This window comes from Sphaerodactylus townsendi, linkage group LG01, assembly GCF_021028975.2.
Source record: "Sphaerodactylus townsendi isolate TG3544 linkage group LG01, MPM_Stown_v2.3, whole genome shotgun sequence".
NCBI classification, from domain to species: domain Eukaryota; kingdom Metazoa; phylum Chordata; class Lepidosauria; order Squamata; family Sphaerodactylidae; genus Sphaerodactylus; species Sphaerodactylus townsendi.
The window spans coordinates 87,521,433-87,542,050 of NC_059425.1; the positions used below are offsets into that span (position 1 = coordinate 87,521,433).

A 20,618-nucleotide genomic window follows, 5' to 3' on the forward strand; every position below is an offset into this window, starting at 1 on the left:
TTTTCAATTTACGTTCAATCCAACAGCAGTTCTTGAAGAAACTGGCTGAATGTGGTTCTCCCATACTCTGAGATAAGTTTATGTCTTTTAAAAGCATGTGCACACTGAAATCCCTGTAGCCCAATAAGAAGCATTCTGTTTGGATTGGAAACACACAAGCTCACATCTTAACTCTGCTCACAGGCTTTGCTGGTAGCTTTAGACAAGCTAGTTGGTGCTTTTCAGGCATTAATTTGCCTTTTAGCTCCTAAAGAAAATCCCTGATATATCTGGTTCCAATATTAAACATAATAGTGTTGGAGTACTACTTACCTGAATACTGAGAACCGTGCCGTTATTTATTATCTGCATTATGCTTCTGTGTGTGGATAGTGCTTTCATAAAGGCTAGTGACTGACAGGATCAGTAACTTTTCCACCTTGTGCAAACACACAAGCTTGTCTCCCTGGTTTAAAGCAGTGCAGAGATGGTGGTAAAATGACTTTAATCTTCCCACTCAATTCCAAACAGAGATGCCAAACCTTCCTTTAAACTAAATGCTTTAATAGAAAAACAAAAATACAAAATCTCTTTCCTGAAAGCAGAAATATTCAATCTTCTCTTTGAATGACAAAATTAAAGTTTGCTTTCCCCACCCCCACCCCCAAACCTTTCATTTTGCATGCTCACGTTTCCTCAATGAAAACTTCATGAAACTTATATTTCATTATTCAGTGGAAAACATCAGAAATTGGCCAGTTCATACTCTTTCACAATAATTTAGAAATACTTTCTCCACGTTCTGGGCACATTTGTCATTTACAGACAGTATTTTTGGCGAGATGAATTGTGCCCTTTTCTATTCAGTGTCCAAACATTCCTTAATAAATGCAAGCATATTTTTTTCTAGTTCAACAGGTGGGTTGCTTATTTCCTCCAAATTAATAATCTACTCTTTTGTATCGCCATCACAGAGCAATCGGATTTGGAAAAATCCCAAACTTCCCATCTATCAACAGCTACAAATATTATAGCCAGTGTTAACAAATCAAATCCAAATCGCATCTCTTCATAGAGACAGGCTATGCTCACATTCAAATTGCCTTTTTATAATTAAAAAAACTAAAAGCAAGCTGGAAGCCTGTCCCAAAAGTATTTTAAACATTATTGTAATGTCACTTATTTTTGAGAACTCCTTTACAATGAAACAGCTTTTCTAATCAATAGGATGACATGGTTCTGGTCCCACAAAAAAGTCAGTGGGGAACTGTGCTGAACAATTGCTGCAGACACTCTCTCACCAGCCTGTGCTAGCAGAAAGAAGGATGTGCCCATAATGGAATATATTTAAGTGCATATGCAAGGTGCACATGCCAAGGATTTTGGTTGTTACAGACCATGTTTTGGGCTGTCCCTTATTATAGCATAATATTCGGGGTTGTTGGCTTCCCCACATTGCTTGCACTACCATCATACAATGACAATAAAGATTTATTGGCCTCCCTTCTCTGACTTTTTGTAACAATGCAAAATATCTTCAAGTACAGCATTTCCATCATTCTGGACATACCCACCAATGGGAGAAAGAATTTTTTTCACAGTCAATTATATATAATCTCAATTTATAATAGACTCTGGCTTTTTATAACCCCCTTTTAAAAAAGTTAATGTTCTTGATTTTCTTGTGCAATTCCAGTCACTAAAAGGAGGTTACAGGCCATGAATTGTACACTCAGTACATTATTCATCTGTCCAGTATATACACCAACTAGCTCACTGGAGGAGCCATCAATGGGAGCATTGCAATGAGTGTTTCGAATGTCCCAAACCCGAACAGAGTTGTCCATTGATGCAGAAGCAATCAAGCTACTGTCCGGACTAAAAGTAAGGCTGGTGATATTATCTGTATGCCCCCTCAGTTCTTTGTAAAGAATGCCAGATGCCAAGTCCCACAGCTTTAACCGCTGGTCTTCACCTGCTGAAGCCAAATACTTACCATTTGGAGAAAATGCAAGTGACAGCACAGGGCCACGATGACCTGTGAACAGGCGCACAGTGTTTCCTTGCTGGGTACTCCACAGCCGAACTGTTTTGTCTGCGGATCCTGTTGCCAAGTAGTTAGAATTGGGATGAAACTTAATGCAGTCCACATCTGCCAAATGGCCTGCATATATTCGCAGTGGGTACGTCCGATCAAATGACCAGAGTCTTGCTGTGCGGTCATGGGAACCGCTGGCAAAATATAAGCTGCAGGGACTGATGTCCAGATCCCAGATAGGATAGGCATGCCCTTGGTACAATACAGTGTTTGTAAAACATCCAAGGTCCCAGTATCTGATGGATGTGTCTTCAGAACATGACAGAAGTCCTGAACTATCTGACAAGAACCTTGTGCTATATACCGGTCCACAGTGCCCTCTGAGTATCTTCATTTCCGTACCCATGTTATCATCATCTTCATCCTAGATGGAAGAACAAAGGAAATAGTTTAATTTGTTCAGTGCATACAGAGTTAAAGGCTTAAGATTTCTCTAACCAAGATAGCAGCCAAATGTGTAGTAGGATGTGTAAATATGTATCTATGCAATAATCTCTAGCAGCATTTTTACCTATTGAAAATCTAAAGGCAACAGCACCAGCATTTTTAAGCAGTGGCGAATTTGCCTAGGGACATGGGGTACCCCTTGTCCCCGGGCGCAACAATTTCGGTCACGTGAGGGGCGCCAAAATGTCCCCCCACAAACTGCACCATTTTGCCAGCAAGCTTTACACCAGCAGTCGGCTCAGGCTGCCTCAGCCCCGCCCACTCTGGACGGTGGCCCACTGGCCCAGTCCCATTGTGTAGTGTGCTCCGAGTCCCAGCTCCCAGCAAGCCACCAGAGCAGGAGGATCGGGAGCTCCGCCTCCCTCCGACCCAGCATGCCTTGCCTTCTCCTCGGCTGACTGGCCCGCAGAGGGAAGGGAAGTCGAGCCGGCCCCTGGAGCCTAGCAGCAGCAGCACAGGCACATTGAGAAGAAGTAGGCTTTCGCTTCCTGCAGACTTCAGCCGTCTCTCCCACACACTTTGAAGCCGCCCTGCCCCTCCTTCCTCGCCTGCCCCGCTTTCTCTCTGCACTGCGCCCCACCTCAGCACGTTTGACCAGGTAAGTGAAGACCGGCCTGGCAATGAGGGGTGGAGGGCGCTCGGCCAGCCACCATGCCCCCCCCACTCGGCTCTTCCCTGGTGTTGCCGCTGCCTCCTTGCAAAACCGGGTGCAAAAACCAGGACCTTGCAAAACCGGGCTTACCAAGCCCACAGGCGCTGCGCCCAGAGAGCGCACGGGAGTCCCTTTGATGACTTCAAGGGGCAGCCACAGCGAACAGAGGAGAGGTTTGTCAGCTCGATGGCTGGGCTGGCCCATCGCTCCTCCTCCTTTCCTCGCTAGGCCAGTTCAACTCTAGCAAGGCAGGTGCAGGGCTGGATTATGCGCAGGGGATGGCAGCTCTTTGTCCTTGCTGAGGAGGAGGAGAAGGAGGAGGGCGGCCTGGATTGCTTCTCAGTGAACCGAGGAGAGGTTTGTTGGCTCAATGGCTGGGCTGGTCCATTCCCCCCCCCCCCCCGCCGGACCAGTTTGACTCAAGCAGGGTAGGCGCGAAGCTGGATTGCGCGCAGGGGACGGCAGCTCTTTGTCCTTGCTGAGGAGGAGGAGGAGGGATACCTGGGTTGCTCCTTCAGAGCCTGTTTGGCTGCTTTCTTTCTCTCTCTCACACACACCCCTCCTCCAGGAGATTTGGGGATGGTGGATCCTGGGGAGGATGGGGGTCTCAGTGGGTTGCAATGCCCCACAGCCCACCCTCCAAAGCATCCGTTTTCTCCTGGAGAATTGATCTCCGTGGTCTGGAGAGGAGCTGTCATTCCAGGGGATCTCCAGGTCTCACCTGGGTCTGGCAATGGCATCTTTAGCCCACTGTGGTCCAGTCAGCTGTTTCTCAGGCTAACAGCCTACCTCATAGGGTTGGTGTGAGGACAAAATTAGTAAAGAGAACTGGTGGGGAGAGAACCATGTGTGTTTTGCTGGGGGTAGGAGATGTTTTGTGAGCTGGTGCAAAAAAACATTGTTTGGTTGTGGTGGGGGAGGATGGCCGGCCATACGGGGGGCGCCCAAACTCAGGTTTTGTCCCCAGGCTCCAGTTTGCCTAGAAACGCCTCTGTTTTTAAGAACTTGAACAAAATTCTGTGTGCTTTTTAAAGCAGCTAGTCAACTTCTACTATGAAGCTTGAATTCCTAATCACAACGTAACATATAGACAAAACCAGAAAGGCCAAACACAAGCCAATGGGAAACAAAGACAGTCAGACCTGGAGAATATTGTACTTCTTAGTGAATGCCCATCTTTAGCGAACAAATTGAGACAGCAGATGGTTTCGGAAAAAAGCTCCATTGTGACCAGAGGCCTAGCTGTTAGAACTACAGCAAACAAAGTAACCTTTCCAAAAGTAAATGGTTCCCTCCTGTTCCTGGCATTTGGTATCTGAACTGGTCAAGACTCCCCACAGAAAAATGTTACATACTCCCAAGATTTCTGAAGGATGCCTGATCTTTAATTAGCAGTTAACATAGTTCAATAGCAGTGTACACCTGAATGGCTCTACCGTAGTATTCAAAAGAACATATCAAGATTGTGATGACTCTTTCAAAATGCACAGCAAATTCTCCTCTAGTATGGAATTGAGAGAAAATTACCTAAAAGTATTACACAGGTGGTATTTAACCCAGCATAAACTAGCAAAAATTTATAAGGACCAATCCCCACTATGTTGGAGGTGTAAGAAAGAAAGAGGAACATTAATACATATGTGGTGGAATTGTTCTAAAATCAAAGGATTCTGGCAGAAAGTTCATAGTATAACGAAAGAGATTATGAAGTTAAATTTTGATTTAAAACCAGAATTATATCTACTGGGAATAGGTATTAAAAGAATATTAAATATTAATAGAGACTTGTTTTTGTATATTTCTACTGCTGCCAGAATGAAAATAGCCAAGACATGGCGGAAGGAACAACCACCCGCGATTGAAGATTGGTCGTTACAAGTGGCAGAGTACATGCAGCTGGACAAGCTTTCAACCATCGTAAAAGACTTGCAGTGGAAAAGGTTTATGGACACATGGACACAATATATCCAATACATAGAACGAGACAGTAAAAACAGAATTATTCAAAATTTTGTAAAACAATAAAATTGAAATGATCTTTGAGAATGTTACGAAACTAGAATAGCTAGTAAAGGAATAAAGACATACCTTCATTTTGCTGGGGGGGTGGGGGGGGGGGGGGGTGGGGGGGGGGGGGGGGGGGGGGGGTTGGGGTGTGGGGGGGGGGGGTGGGGGTGGGGGGTGTGGGGGTGGGGGTGGGGGGGGGGTGGGGGGGGGGTGGGGGGGGGGGTGGGGGGGGTGGTTGGGGGGGGGGGGTGGGGGGGGGGGTGGTGGGGGGGGGGGGGGGTGGGGGGGGGGGGGGGTGGGGGGGGGGGGGGGTGGGGGGGGGGGGGGGTGGGGGGGGGGGGGGGTGGGGGGGGGGGGGGGTGGGGGGGGGGGGGGGTGGGGGGGGGGGGGGGTGGGGGGGGGGGGGGGTGGGGGGGGGGGGGGGTGGGGGGGGGGGGGGGTGGGGGGGGGGGGGGGTGGGGGGGGGGGGGGGTGGGGGGGGGGGGGGGTGGGGGGGGGGGGGGGTGGGGGGGGGGGGGGGTGGGGGGGGGGGGGGGTGGGGGGGGGGGGGGGTGGGGGGGGGGGGGGGTGGGGGGGGGGGGGGGTGGGGGGGGGGGGGGGTGGGGGGGGGGGGGGGTGGGGGGGGGGGGGGGTGGGGGGGGGGGGGGGTGGGGGGGGGGGGGGGTGGGGGGGGGGGGGGGTGGGGGGGGGGGGGGGTGGGGGGGGGGGGGGGTGGGGGGGGGGGGGGGTGGGGGGGGGGGGGGGTGGGGGGGGGGGGGGGTGGGGGGGGGGGGGGGTGGGGGGGGGGGGGGGTGGGGGGGGGGGGGGGTGGGGGGGGGGGGGGGTGGGGGGGGGGGGGGGTGGGGGGGGGGGGGGGTGGGGGGGGGGGGGGGTGGGGGGGGGGGGGGGTGGGGGGGGGGGGGGGTGGGGGGGGGGGGGGGTGGGGGGGGGGGGGGGTGGGGGGGGGGGGGGGTGGGGGGGGGGGGGGGTGGGGGGGGGGGGGGGTGGGGGGGGGGGGGGGTGGGGGGGGGGGGGGGTGGGGGGGGGGGGGGGTGGGGGGGGGGGGGGGTGGGGGGGGGGGGGGGTGGGGGGGGGGGGGGGTGGGGGGGGGGGGGGGTGGGGGGGGGGGGGGGTGGGGGGGGGGGGGGGTGGGGGGGGGGGGGGGTGGGGGGGGGGGGGGGTGGGGGGGGGGGGGGGTGGGGGGGGGGGGGGGTGGGGGGGGGGGGGGGTGGGGGGGGGGGGGGGTGGGGGGGGGGGGGGGTGGGGGGGGGGGGGGGTGGGGGGGGGGGGGGGTGGGGGGGGGGGGGGGTGGGGGGGGGGGGGGGTGGGGGGGGGGGGGGGTGGGGGGGGGGGGGGGTGGGGGGGGGGGGGGGTGGGGGGGGGGGGGGGTGGGGGGGGGGGGGGGTGGGGGGGGGGGGGGGTGGGGGGGGGGGGGGGTGGGGGGGGGGGGGGGTGGGGGGGGGGGGGGGTGGGGGGGGGGGGGGGTGGGGGGGGGGGGGGGTGGGGGGGGGGGGGGGTGGGGGGGGGGGGGGGTGGGGGGGGGGGGGGGTGGGGGGGGGGGGGGGTGGGGGGGGGGGGGGGTGGGGGGGGGGGGGGGTGGGGGGGGGGGGGGGTGGGGGGGGGGGGGGGTGGGGGGGGGGGGGGGTGGGGGGGGGGGGGGGTGGGGGGGGGGGGGGGTGGGGGGGGGGGGGGGTGGGGGGGGGGGGGGGTGGGGGGGGGGGGGGGTGGGGGGGGGGGGGGGTGGGGGGGGGGGGGGGTGGGGGGGGGGGGGGGTGGGGGGGGGGGGGGGTGGGGGGGGGGGGGGGTGGGGGGGGGGGGGGGTGGGGGGGGGGGGGGGTGGGGGGGGGGGGGGGTGGGGGGGGGGGGGGGTGGGGGGGGGGGGGGGTGGGGGGGGGGGGGGGTGGGGGGGGGGGGGGGTGGGGGGGGGGGGGGGTGGGGGGGGGGGGGGGTGGGGGGGGGGGGGGGTGGGGGGGGGGGGGGGTGGGGGGGGGGGGGGGTGGGGGGGGGGGGGGGTGGGGGGGGGGGGGGGTGGGGGGGGGGGGGGGTGGGGGGGGGGGGGGGTGGGGGGGGGGGGGGGTGGGGGGGGGGGGGGGTGGGGGGGGGGGGGGGTGGGGGGGGGGGGGGGTGGGGGGGGGGGGGGGTGGGGGGGGGGGGGGGTGGGGGGGGGGGGGGGTGGGGGGGGGGGGGGGTGGGGGGGGGGGGGGGTGGGGGGGGGGGGGGGTGGGGGGGGGGGGGGGTGGGGGGGGGGGGGGGTGGGGGGGGGGGGGGGTGGGGGGGGGGGGGGGTGGGGGGGGGGGGGGGTGGGGGGGGGGGGGGGTGGGGGGGGGGGGGGGTGGGGGGGGGGGGGGGTGGGGGGGGGGGGGGGTGGGGGGGGGGGGGGGTGGGGGGGGGGGGGGGTGGGGGGGGGGGGGGGTGGGGGGGGGGGGGGGTGGGGGGGGGGGGGGGTGGGGGGGGGGGGGGGTGGGGGGGGGGGGGGGTGGGGGGGGGGGGGGGTGGGGGGGGGGGGGGGTGGGGGGGGGGGGGGGTGGGGGGGGGGGGGGGTGGGGGGGGGGGGGGGTGGGGGGGGGGGGGGGTGGGGGGGGGGGGGGGTGGGGGGGGGGGGGGGTGGGGGGGGGGGGGGGTGGGGGGGGGGGGGGGTGGGGGGGGGGGGGGGTGGGGGGGGGGGGGGGTGGGGGGGGGGGGGGGTGGGGGGGGGGGGGGGTGGGGGGGGGGGGGGGTGGGGGGGGGGGGGGGTGGGGGGGGGGGGGGGTGGGGGGGGGGGGGGGTGGGGGGGGGGGGGGGTGGGGGGGGGGGGGGGTGGGGGGGGGGGGGGGTGGGGGGGGGGGGGGGTGGGGGGGGGGGGGGGTGGGGGGGGGGGGGGGTGGGGGGGGGGGGGGGTGGGGGGGGGGGGGGGTGGGGGGGGGGGGGGGTGGGGGGGGGGGGGGGTGGGGGGGGGGGGGGGTGGGGGGGGGGGGGGGTGGGGGGGGGGGGGGGTGGGGGGGGGGGGGGGTGGGGGGGGGGGGGGGTGGGGGGGGGGGGGGGTGGGGGGGGGGGGGGGTGGGGGGGGGGGGGGGTGGGGGGGGGGGGGGGTGGGGGGGGGGGGGGGTGGGGGGGGGGGGGGGTGGGGGGGGGGGGGGGTGGGGGGGGGGGGGGGTGGGGGGGGGGGGGGGTGGGGGGGGGGGGGGGTGGGGGGGGGGGGGGGTGGGGGGGGGGGGGGGTGGGGGGGGGGGGGGGTGGGGGGGGGGGGGGGTGGGGGGGGGGGGGGGTGGGGGGGGGGGGGGGTGGGGGGGGGGGGGGGTGGGGGGGGGGGGGGGTGGGGGGGGGGGGGGGTGGGGGGGGGGGGGGGTGGGGGGGGGGGGGGGTGGGGGGGGGGGGGGGTGGGGGGGGGGGGGGGTGGGGGGGGGGGGGGGTGGGGGGGGGGGGGGGTGGGGGGGGGGGGGGGTGGGGGGGGGGGGGGGTGGGGGGGGGGGGGGGTGGGGGGGGGGGGGGGTGGGGGGGGGGGGGGGTGGGGGGGGGGGGGGGTGGGGGGGGGGGGGGGTGGGGGGGGGGGGGGGTGGGGGGGGGGGGGGGTGGGGGGGGGGGGGGGTGGGGGGGGGGGGGGGTGGGGGGGGGGGGGGGTGGGGGGGGGGGGGGGTGGGGGGGGGGGGGGGTGGGGGGGGGGGGGGGTGGGGGGGGGGGGGGGTGGGGGGGGGGGGGGGTGGGGGGGGGGGGGGGTGGGGGGGGGGGGGGGTGGGGGGGGGGGGGGGTGGGGGGGGGGGGGGGTGGGGGGGGGGGGGGGTGGGGGGGGGGGGGGGTGGGGGGGGGGGGGGGTGGGGGGGGGGGGGGGTGGGGGGGGGGGGGGGTGGGGGGGGGGGGGGGTGGGGGGGGGGGGGGGTGGGGGGGGGGGGGGGTGGGGGGGGGGGGGGGTGGGGGGGGGGGGGGGTGGGGGGGGGGGGGGGTGGGGGGGGGGGGGGGTGGGGGGGGGGGGGGGTGGGGGGGGGGGGGGGTGGGGGGGGGGGGGGGTGGGGGGGGGGGGGGGTGGGGGGGGGGGGGGGTGGGGGGGGGGGGGGGTGGGGGGGGGGGGGGGTGGGGGGGGGGGGGGGTGGGGGGGGGGGGGGGTGGGGGGGGGGGGGGGTGGGGGGGGGGGGGGGTGGGGGGGGGGGGGGGTGGGGGGGGGGGGGGGTGGGGGGGGGGGGGGGTGGGGGGGGGGGGGGGTGGGGGGGGGGGGGGGTGGGGGGGGGGGGGGGTGGGGGGGGGGGGGGGTGGGGGGGGGGGGGGGTGGGGGGGGGGGGGGGTGGGGGGGGGGGGGGGTGGGGGGGGGGGGGGGTGGGGGGGGGGGGGGGTGGGGGGGGGGGGGGGTGGGGGGGGGGGGGGGTGGGGGGGGGGGGGGGTGGGGGGGGGGGGGGGTGGGGGGGGGGGGGGGTGGGGGGGGGGGGGGGTGGGGGGGGGGGGGGGTGGGGGGGGGGGGGGGTGGGGGGGGGGGGGGGTGGGGGGGGGGGGGGGTGGGGGGGGGGGGGGGTGGGGGGGGGGGGGGGTGGGGGGGGGGGGGGGTGGGGGGGGGGGGGGGTGGGGGGGGGGGGGGGTGGGGGGGGGGGGGGGTGGGGGGGGGGGGGGGTGGGGGGGGGGGGGGGTGGGGGGGGGGGGGGGTGGGGGGGGGGGGGGGTGGGGGGGGGGGGGGGTGGGGGGGGGGGGGGGTGGGGGGGGGGGGGGGTGGGGGGGGGGGGGGGTGGGGGGGGGGGGGGGTGGGGGGGGGGGGGGGTGGGGGGGGGGGGGGGTGGGGGGGGGGGGGGGTGGGGGGGGGGGGGGGTGGGGGGGGGGGGGGGTGGGGGGGGGGGGGGGTGGGGGGGGGGGGGGGTGGGGGGGGGGGGGGGTGGGGGGGGGGGGGGGTGGGGGGGGGGGGGGGTGGGGGGGGGGGGGGGTGGGGGGGGGGGGGGGTGGGGGGGGGGGGGGGTGGGGGGGGGGGGGGGTGGGGGGGGGGGGGGGTGGGGGGGGGGGGGGGTGGGGGGGGGGGGGGGTGGGGGGGGGGGGGGGTGGGGGGGGGGGGGGGTGGGGGGGGGGGGGGGTGGGGGGGGGGGGGGGTGGGGGGGGGGGGGGGTGGGGGGGGGGGGGGGTGGGGGGGGGGGGGGGTGGGGGGGGGGGGGGGTGGGGGGGGGGGGGGGTGGGGGGGGGGGGGGGTGGGGGGGGGGGGGGGTGGGGGGGGGGGGGGGTGGGGGGGGGGGGGGGTGGGGGGGGGGGGGGGTGGGGGGGGGGGGGGGTGGGGGGGGGGGGGGGTGGGGGGGGGGGGGGGTGGGGGGGGGGGGGGGTGGGGGGGGGGGGGGGTGGGGGGGGGGGGGGGTGGGGGGGGGGGGGGGTGGGGGGGGGGGGGGGTGGGGGGGGGGGGGGGTGGGGGGGGGGGGGGGTGGGGGGGGGGGGGGGTGGGGGGGGGGGGGGGTGGGGGGGGGGGGGGGTGGGGGGGGGGGGGGGTGGGGGGGGGGGGGGGTGGGGGGGGGGGGGGGTGGGGGGGGGGGGGGGTGGGGGGGGGGGGGGGTGGGGGGGGGGGGGGGTGGGGGGGGGGGGGGGTGGGGGGGGGGGGGGGTGGGGGGGGGGGGGGGTGGGGGGGGGGGGGGGTGGGGGGGGGGGGGGGTGGGGGGGGGGGGGGGTGGGGGGGGGGGGGGGTGGGGGGGGGGGGGGGTGGGGGGGGGGGGGGGTGGGGGGGGGGGGGGGTGGGGGGGGGGGGGGGTGGGGGGGGGGGGGGGTGGGGGGGGGGGGGGGTGGGGGGGGGGGGGGGTGGGGGGGGGGGGGGGTGGGGGGGGGGGGGGGTGGGGGGGGGGGGGGGTGGGGGGGGGGGGGGGTGGGGGGGGGGGGGGGTGGGGGGGGGGGGGGGTGGGGGGGGGGGGGGGTGGGGGGGGGGGGGGGTGGGGGGGGGGGGGGGTGGGGGGGGGGGGGGGTGGGGGGGGGGGGGGGTGGGGGGGGGGGGGGGTGGGGGGGGGGGGGGGTGGGGGGGGGGGGGGGTGGGGGGGGGGGGGGGTGGGGGGGGGGGGGGGTGGGGGGGGGGGGGGGTGGGGGGGGGGGGGGGTGGGGGGGGGGGGGGGTGGGGGGGGGGGGGGGTGGGGGGGGGGGGGGGTGGGGGGGGGGGGGGGTGGGGGGGGGGGGGGGTGGGGGGGGGGGGGGGTGGGGGGGGGGGGGGGTGGGGGGGGGGGGGGGTGGGGGGGGGGGGGGGTGGGGGGGGGGGGGGGTGGGGGGGGGGGGGGGTGGGGGGGGGGGGGGGTGGGGGGGGGGGGGGGTGGGGGGGGGGGGGGGTGGGGGGGGGGGGGGGTGGGGGGGGGGGGGGGTGGGGGGGGGGGGGGGTGGGGGGGGGGGGGGGTGGGGGGGGGGGGGGGTGGGGGGGGGGGGGGGTGGGGGGGGGGGGGGGTGGGGGGGGGGGGGGGTGGGGGGGGGGGGGGGTGGGGGGGGGGGGGGGTGGGGGGGGGGGGGGGTGGGGGGGGGGGGGGGTGGGGGGGGGGGGGGGTGGGGGGGGGGGGGGGTGGGGGGGGGGGGGGGTGGGGGGGGGGGGGGGTGGGGGGGGGGGGGGGTGGGGGGGGGGGGGGGTGGGGGGGGGGGGGGGTGGGGGGGGGGGGGGGTGGGGGGGGGGGGGGGTGGGGGGGGGGGGGGGTGGGGGGGGGGGGGGGTGGGGGGGGGGGGGGGTGGGGGGGGGGGGGGGTGGGGGGGGGGGGGGGTGGGGGGGGGGGGGGGTGGGGGGGGGGGGGGGTGGGGGGGGGGGGGGGTGGGGGGGGGGGGGGGTGGGGGGGGGGGGGGGTGGGGGGGGGGGGGGGTGGGGGGGGGGGGGGGTGGGGGGGGGGGGGGGTGGGGGGGGGGGGGGGTGGGGGGGGGGGGGGGTGGGGGGGGGGGGGGGTGGGGGGGGGGGGGGGTGGGGGGGGGGGGGGGTGGGGGGGGGGGGGGGTGGGGGGGGGGGGGGGTGGGGGGGGGGGGGGGTGGGGGGGGGGGGGGGTGGGGGGGGGGGGGGGTGGGGGGGGGGGGGGGTGGGGGGGGGGGGGGGTGGGGGGGGGGGGGGGTGGGGGGGGGGGGGGGTGGGGGGGGGGGGGGGTGGGGGGGGGGGGGGGTGGGGGGGGGGGGGGGTGGGGGGGGGGGGGGGTGGGGGGGGGGGGGGGTGGGGGGGGGGGGGGGTGGGGGGGGGGGGGGGTGGGGGGGGGGGGGGGTGGGGGGGGGGGGGGGTGGGGGGGGGGGGGGGTGGGGGGGGGGGGGGGTGGGGGGGGGGGGGGGTGGGGGGGGGGGGGGGTGGGGGGGGGGGGGGGTGGGGGGGGGGGGGGGTGGGGGGGGGGGGGGGTGGGGGGGGGGGGGGGTGGGGGGGGGGGGGGGTGGGGGGGGGGGGGGGTGGGGGGGGGGGGGGGTGGGGGGGGGGGGGGGTGGGGGGGGGGGGGGGTGGGGGGGGGGGGGGGTGGGGGGGGGGGGGGGTGGGGGGGGGGGGGGGTGGGGGGGGGGGGGGGTGGGGGGGGGGGGGGGTGGGGGGGGGGGGGGGTGGGGGGGGGGGGGGGTGGGGGGGGGGGGGGGTGGGGGGGGGGGGGGGTGGGGGGGGGGGGGGGTGGGGGGGGGGGGGGGTGGGGGGGGGGGGGGGTGGGGGGGGGGGGGGGTGGGGGGGGGGGGGGGTGGGGGGGGGGGGGGGTGGGGGGGGGGGGGGGTGGGGGGGGGGGGGGGTGGGGGGGGGGGGGGGTGGGGGGGGGGGGGGGTGGGGGGGGGGGGGGGTGGGGGGGGGGGGGGGTGGGGGGGGGGGGGGGTGGGGGGGGGGGGGGGTGGGGGGGGGGGGGGGTGGGGGGGGGGGGGGGTGGGGGGGGGGGGGGGTGGGGGGGGGGGGGGGTGGGGGGGGGGGGGGGTGGGGGGGGGGGGGGGTGGGGGGGGGGGGGGGTGGGGGGGGGGGGGGGTGGGGGGGGGGGGGGGTGGGGGGGGGGGGGGGTGGGGGGGGGGGGGGGTGGGGGGGGGGGGGGGTGGGGGGGGGGGGGGGTGGGGGGGGGGGGGGGTGGGGGGGGGGGGGGGTGGGGGGGGGGGGGGGTGGGGGGGGGGGGGGGTGGGGGGGGGGGGGGGTGGGGGGGGGGGGGGGTGGGGGGGGGGGGGGGTGGGGGGGGGGGGGGGTGGGGGGGGGGGGGGGTGGGGGGGGGGGGGGGTGGGGGGGGGGGGGGGTGGGGGGGGGGGGGGGTGGGGGGGGGGGGGGGTGGGGGGGGGGGGGGGTGGGGGGGGGGGGGGGTGGGGGGGGGGGGGGGTGGGGGGGGGGGGGGGTGGGGGGGGGGGGGGGTGGGGGGGGGGGGGGGTGGGGGGGGGGGGGGGTGGGGGGGGGGGGGGGTGGGGGGGGGGGGGGGTGGGGGGGGGGGGGGGTGGGGGGGGGGGGGGGTGGGGGGGGGGGGGGGTGGGGGGGGGGGGGGGTGGGGGGGGGGGGGGGTGGGGGGGGGGGGGGGTGGGGGGGGGGGGGGGTGGGGGGGGGGGGGGGTGGGGGGGGGGGGGGGTGGGGGGGGGGGGGGGTGGGGGGGGGGGGGGGTGGGGGGGGGGGGGGGTGGGGGGGGGGGGGGGTGGGGGGGGGGGGGGGTGGGGGGGGGGGGGGGTGGGGGGGGGGGGGGGTGGGGGGGGGGGGGGGTGGGGGGGGGGGGGGGTGGGGGGGGGGGGGGGTGGGGGGGGGGGGGGGTGGGGGGGGGGGGGGGTGGGGGGGGGGGGGGGTGGGGGGGGGGGGGGGTGGGGGGGGGGGGGGGTGGGGGGGGGGGGGGGTGGGGGGGGGGGGGGGTGGGGGGGGGGGGGGGTGGGGGGGGGGGGGGGTGGGGGGGGGGGGGGGTGGGGGGGGGGGGGGGTGGGGGGGGGGGGGGGTGGGGGGGGGGGGGGGTGGGGGGGGGGGGGGGTGGGGGGGGGGGGGGGTGGGGGGGGGGGGGGGTGGGGGGGGGGGGGGGTGGGGGGGGGGGGGGGTGGGGGGGGGGGGGGGTGGGGGGGGGGGGGGGTGGGGGGGGGGGGGGGTGGGGGGGGGGGGGGGTGGGGGGGGGGGGGGGTGGGGGGGGGGGGGGGTGGGGGGGGGGGGGGGTGGGGGGGGGGGGGGGTGGGGGGGGGGGGGGGTGGGGGGGGGGGGGGGTGGGGGGGGGGGGGGGTGGGGGGGGGGGGGGGTGGGGGGGGGGGGGGGTGGGGGGGGGGGGGGGTGGGGGGGGGGGGGGGTGGGGGGGGGGGGGGGTGGGGGGGGGGGGGGGTGGGGGGGGGGGGGGGTGGGGGGGGGGGGGGGTGGGGGGGGGGGGGGGTGGGGGGGGGGGGGGGTGGGGGGGGGGGGGGGTGGGGGGGGGGGGGGGTGGGGGGGGGGGGGGGTGGGGGGGGGGGGGGGTGGGGGGGGGGGGGGGTGGGGGGGGGGGGGGGTGGGGGGGGGGGGGGGTGGGGGGGGGGGGGGGTGGGGGGGGGGGGGGGTGGGGGGGGGGGGGGGTGGGGGGGGGGGGGGGTGGGGGGGGGGGGGGGTGGGGGGGGGGGGGGGTGGGGGGGGGGGGGGGTGGGGGGGGGGGGGGGTGGGGGGGGGGGGGGGTGGGGGGGGGGGGGGGTGGGGGGGGGGGGGGGTGGGGGGGGGGGGGGGTGGGGGGGGGGGGGGGTGGGGGGGGGGGGGGGTGGGGGGGGGGGGGGGTGGGGGGGGGGGGGGGTGGGGGGGGGGGGGGGTGGGGGGGGGGGGGGGTGGGGGGGGGGGGGGGTGGGGGGGGGGGGGGGTGGGGGGGGGGGGGGGTGGGGGGGGGGGGGGGTGGGGGGGGGGGGGGGTGGGGGGGGGGGGGGGTGGGGGGGGGGGGGGGTGGGGGGGGGGGGGGGTGGGGGGGGGGGGGGGTGGGGGGGGGGGGGGGTGGGGGGGGGGGGGGGGGGGGGGGGGGGGGGGTGGGGGGGGGGGGGGGTGGGGGGGGGGGGGGGTGGGGGGGGGGGGGGGTGGGGGGGGGGGGTGGTGGGGAGGGGAGGGGGAGGTGGAAGGGGGGGGTTGGGGGGGGGGGGGGAGGGAAGGGGGGGGGGGGAAAGGTGGGTGGGGGGGTGGGGGGGGGGGGGGGAGGGGAGGGAGGGGTGGGGGGGGGGGGGGGGAGGGGGGGGGGTGGGGAGGGGGGGGGGTGGGGGGGGGGGGGGGGGGGGGGGGGGGGGGGGGGGGGTGGGGTGGGGGGGGGGGGGGGGGGGGTGGGTGGGGGGGTGGGTGGGGGGGGCATGGCCAATTGGCCATGCTGACAGGGGCTGATGGGAATTGTAGTTCCTGAACATCTGGAGAGCCGCAGGTTCCCTACCCCTGATCTAAAACCTTTATTCCTATACTGGATGCACTTTAAAAAGAGCTACTATGTACAGTGATACTGCACAAATGTTTCCCTTTCTTGCTAATCTGACAGCAATTAAGCAAGAAATTCAGCAAGGTGTTGAACTGTTGATGAAAGCATACCCAGAAGATGTTGACCTGAAACTTACTGATGAACTTCAGCACTTTCGATTGTAGGTGAGACAAAGCCATAGGCCTACAGAAGAACACTCTCTGACTCATACAAACCTTTATCAAATTATATACAAGGAAAAAATTCAGAGGCCTTCCCTAGCATGGAAGCAGTCTTGCAGCTATTTCTTGGCTTAATGGCCACTAACTGCTTGGCAGAGAGATCTTTTTCAAAACTTAAAAGAATTAAGAATGAATTAAGGGCTACAGTGCCTTAAGAGAGGTTGTCTGCACTGAGCATTCTGTGCATTTGAAAGTGACAAACTTAGACAAACAAACTTTGATGAATGTTTGGATGATTTTGCTATGAGGAAGGCTAGGAAAAAACTTTTCTAGTCTTAGTGGATTTAATTATTGTAGTTTTTTTAAAAATTGATAGTATATATTTTAAAACTGACTGTTTAATTACAAAATAAAGTAGTCATGATCATTTTGTTAACACTTCCCAGGCAATAAAGTTTGTAAGCTCAAGGTTGTTTTTTTTAAGGATAACAGTAAACACAATTTCATTTTCCTAAAAATTCCTGCTTACTCTAGAAATGTTTACAAAGTTAAGGCAAACGTTTTTCACAGTATTAATTTTAACATTTATGCTTTTTTTCCAATCACTACAGTATTTAACATCTTATGTCCATCCTTTAGAAAAGGAATTGTGGAATTTCAAACACCCATCATCATCTTTGGCTTTAAACACTCTTATTTTGTCCTGTAGTTGTAAGGGTGGGGGATCGTGAGGGGTGGAGTCTCAAAAGTGGAATAACCTAGGGCCTCTCTTCATCAAAATCTGATCTTGACTTCAGTGCTGCATAGAGATTAGTGATCAAATCCCTGATTCCTATGAAAACCCACTATGTGATCTTAAGCCAGTTGTTCTCTTTCAACCTAAGCCACCCCCCACGTGGCTGTGCAGATAAAATGGGGGAGAAGAGAGCCATGGACACAACCTGAGCTTCTTGAAGGAAGGACAGGAACTATACATCTACCCAATTTTTATCCTAGCTGTTTTCCAAGGAGCTCAGTACACCCAATGTAACTCTCTCAACCTTCCCTTTATTTTCATGCATAAATTTAGTTAATTCCCATGTGTTTCCCCTGCGTTGTTCAGTTTTCCCAGGCCTTTTAACCAGTAAGAAATAGTTGATGATAAAGCAACTACTGGAACAGGTTAAGAGCATTTGACCTGATCATCAAATAACCCAAGTTGGTTCATGGTGGGCACATGCCTGGTTTATTTTTGGGCTTACATGCTCCTTTCCTCCACTCTTTGTGGGCAGTGCACCAATGAAAACTTTATGGTTCCAAGGACTTTAATCTAACTCCAACTTGTGATATCTGGATTTAATGAAAACCTGAATTTTATTTCTTTCCAAGTAACTGGGATTCTAAACCAGGATGACACTATCATAAGATCCCATGAAGTGGGAAATAGACTCCAATTTATTAAAATGCCCACATTCAGACAGCACCAGAAATTGGCATTAGATTGGAGGTTTCCTAAACTTTGCAGCTTGATATTTGGGGGCACAAGAAAAGGACAGAGAGAGGCAGAGTGGGTAAGCTCAACAATAAATCAGAGAAACAATCTGGTTCATCTGAGAATAGACCAAGTACCTGAAGACCCTGGAAGTGAATTTGGGATCCAAAAAAATGTTAGGTAACAGGTTCCCCATGGGTGTTTAAGGATTCCAAAGAGCTGTGAGCTGATAGCGCCAATGGGGCTGAGTCGGGGCATGAGACAGGGGCATGGCCAGGCATTCCTGGGCGGGGCTGTGGCAAGGATGCAGCCGCTGCGCCGGTCCTTGGGCGGGAAACAAATGCACGCAGGCGCAGGCTGCCACGCACGCCGGTGCACCTCCTGCTAGACTGCTTCAAGTTCTGCGCGCTACTGCTGAGAGGAGGGGCGTAACTAAGGCAAAAATCACGTGGCAAAATCACCAACTAGTAACCCCCTCTCGGCACACACAAATAATTAGTAACCTACTCTCGGGATCCTGTGAGAACCTGCTGGATCCCACCTCTGCTGAAGACTAACAACCAGGGAGGGAGAATTTAGAATAAATGATATTTACCATAAATTGTATCCAACAAAGAAACCAAGGTGACTCTACTGTTTAGCTCTAACAGTTTGCTGATATTACATGCAGAAGGAGATCTAAATCATTTAAACTCACTGCATTCAAAATGCAGTTCTTAAGATTCCTGAATTTAATAATTTAGCCACACAGTTCTCATCTGAGTCATTTCAGAACAATATGAATGACAACATGCCTACTGCATACTTCATTGTTTTATAGTCTTGTATCAAGTACCAGAGTTAGTAAAGTTTGATCTCCCTGGCTTAAGAAATTACACCTTTTCAGTCTTTGACACAGCTGTGTTCCACCTGGGTGCCACAGAATCACATGATCATTTGTGTTGTAGTCTCTTTCTAATTGGTGTTTAGCAGTTTCACTTTACTGAACAGGAGCTTGCCTTTTTTCCTATGGATCCACAAGGAAATCTTGCTGATTACCTGTTAGATTAGCTGCCATTTCTTCTGCAGTCTGGCACAGTCGCAGCCCTTGTTTCGGAGGGCCTTCTGAGTCTACATACTGCCGGCGCTTGAGGTAGCAGGAAACTGCCATCTGAATCTGTTCTGAGCGTACACGTTTCATGATCTCCAAAAGAAAAGGAAGCAGGTTTGGGTCACTAAGAGATGACAATAACATGAAGTGGTTAGGATCACAATTTCGTAATGCACAGCTGCCACATTAGACACTTATAGGAAACTATAACTCAGCATTTCCTTTGTTCATCCCAAATGTTTTTAGAGTACAAGATAAATTCTTTAAAATGTACACTGGCAGATACTTGCAAAACACTAACTTGTAGAAGTCCAGCTGAGAAGAACAGAGCATTATGATACTGAAATGCTTTTAGCACCAAGGATACCTGCATGAAACCCTTACCTGACATTGGTGACAGCTTCAGAGTCATGACTGGCTTTAGGTTCACATAGGGAACATTCTAAGGTATTATTTTAACCATAAGCAGCTACACTATTGCTATTTAGGTGTTCTAGGCAGCTGACAATCAGTATACAGTTGATCCTAGCTAAATGCAATCTCTCAGCACTGTTTACCCTACTACAACTTTTCAGTCTGAAATGTGAATAATTAAGAGTCAGTGAAAGAGAAAAATTAAACAAAACTGAAACTAGCTACATCCTTTAGGTTTCATAATTTGCTAGAAACATGAACTTGCTTAGCAGTTTCTATATCTGGGAAATGTCAAAAATACATTTCACTTTCAACTTTATTCTTCACAGGTGTTATTGTTCTTTATATTTATAAAGTTAAAGGAAATGCTAGCTTTTGCAGAAAGCATAGCTACAAAAAAACTTCATAGAATCGAGTATCAATTAGAACTAAAGAGACTGCCAGAAAAATTACTGAGGCAATCTGAAGCAGAAAACATTCTGAGTATAACAACTTTTGAGATGGCTTTGTTTATTTGTTACATATGTATCCCACTTTTTCTTCAGCAAACCTCAAGGAAACTTCCATATTTACTCAAACTTGCTTAGCTTTTACAAAATTGCTATATCATGTACTTTTCAGACCATGCATTGGTTCTTATATAGAAGAATACATGTTAAAGCTGGGAGTTATCTTCACTGAGAGTTAGGCCCGTAAAATAGAAACTCTATTTTCAGCACATGACCCGTAAGATATTTTCAAACATTACTGAAGACCCATAGAAATCACCAAAATTTTCCTACAGTTAACCCTTGCCAAATCCAAAAGCAATTCAGCTAACATTCACTTTGATCTAATATTCACTTTGATCTGAAATGCAGGGAGAAAAACTGGTAAAATTTTATCTTCCAACACCCCACTAAGAAGCTGACTCTGGATGACAGACAAAATATGTCCCTTCTCCACATTTTAGGCCAAATCTGCCAAAGTTAAGGAAGTTTGCTACCTACAATCTGAACAGAGGATTTGGAAGTTCTGTGAGCTGCATTATCAAATAACACAAGCAATTTGGTAACATAATAATTTATCTTCAGCAATTCATGGATATGCTGTTCGGGAAGTTACCTCTGATGGCTACTATAAGGGATAATCAAAAAGATTGGCTTCTGCCCACAGAGAGTGTAGCAATCTATCATGTGCCACAGTGGATGCAATCAAGATTAACTGCTGAGCCACATGTCTGATTAGAGTGCAAGCTTCTCAGGGAAGACATATCATTTATTAGGGTTAGACTGCAAAACACGGAGTACACTGATGGCACCTCACCAATACCAAGCCCCATTGCGCAGCACCCTAGCCAACAAACAGGTTTTAAGGATCGAAGCTCCTTTTTGTTCCAAACTTTGCAGATAGTGCAAAGCTGCAGGAAAAGGGGCCTTTTCTACTCAAAGAACTAGCAGAGAAGCAACGTGGGAAGACAGTCAAACGGGAAGCTCTTGAAAAATGCACGAGGGGAGACGGGGCCAGGATGCACGAGGGGAGACGGGGCCACTGAAGCTCAGCTTTGCCTGCCGGCACCTCTGCGCGGCGTAGATGGACAGAGGCAGAAGTAGCAGCTGCGGGAAGAAGACGGGCGGCTGCCCGCCTCCAGCCAGGGAAGGGCCTTCCGCGCGCCACACTTGGCTCATCTCGCCGCTGTACCCGCCCGGGAAGAGCAGCCACCGCTGCTGCTGCATGCGCAAGGGGAGGGGAAGGAGTACTCACTTGAGCATCGCAGGCGGGGAGAGGAGCGAGAGAGGCGGTGTGTGACTCCTGCTGCAGGCACGAGACAGAATTCCTGGGCTCGCTCGCACCGTCAATCGCTGCGCCCAGGGGCGCGAGATGCCGCCGCCGCCGCCGCTGGTACCGCGAAGCCCGGCACGCGCAGCCTTCTCTCGTTACTCGCGCTCCTACTAAGGCGGCTGGCTTGGTCGTTCCGGGCTGCTGCTGCTGGTGGGGTGGCCGCTGCTTCTGGCGCCGCGGCTGTTAGCAGCCGCTCCATGACTGACGGGCTGACACAGAGAAGGAGGAGAGCGAGCGGGGTTGGAGGAACGAGGGAGGGAAAGA

General features: G+C 67.8%; 1 protein-coding gene across 1 annotated transcript; it reads right to left on the reverse strand.

The window, feature by feature from the left end:
- Window positions 1-521: 521 nt before the first annotated feature.
- Window positions 522-20,610, reverse strand: TAF5L (TATA-box binding protein associated factor 5 like). The gene is made up of 4 exons (XM_048505225.1): window positions 20,277-20,610; window positions 18,068-18,243; window positions 2,750-2,964; window positions 522-2,441 (listed from the first exon to the last, which is right to left on the reverse strand). The coding sequence occupies exons 1-4, from the start codon at window positions 20,282-20,284 to the stop codon at window positions 1,644-1,646; spliced, it is 1,197 nt and encodes a 398-aa protein (XP_048361182.1). The 5' UTR covers window positions 20,285-20,610; the 3' UTR covers window positions 522-1,643.
- Window positions 20,611-20,618: the final 8 nt, after the last annotated feature.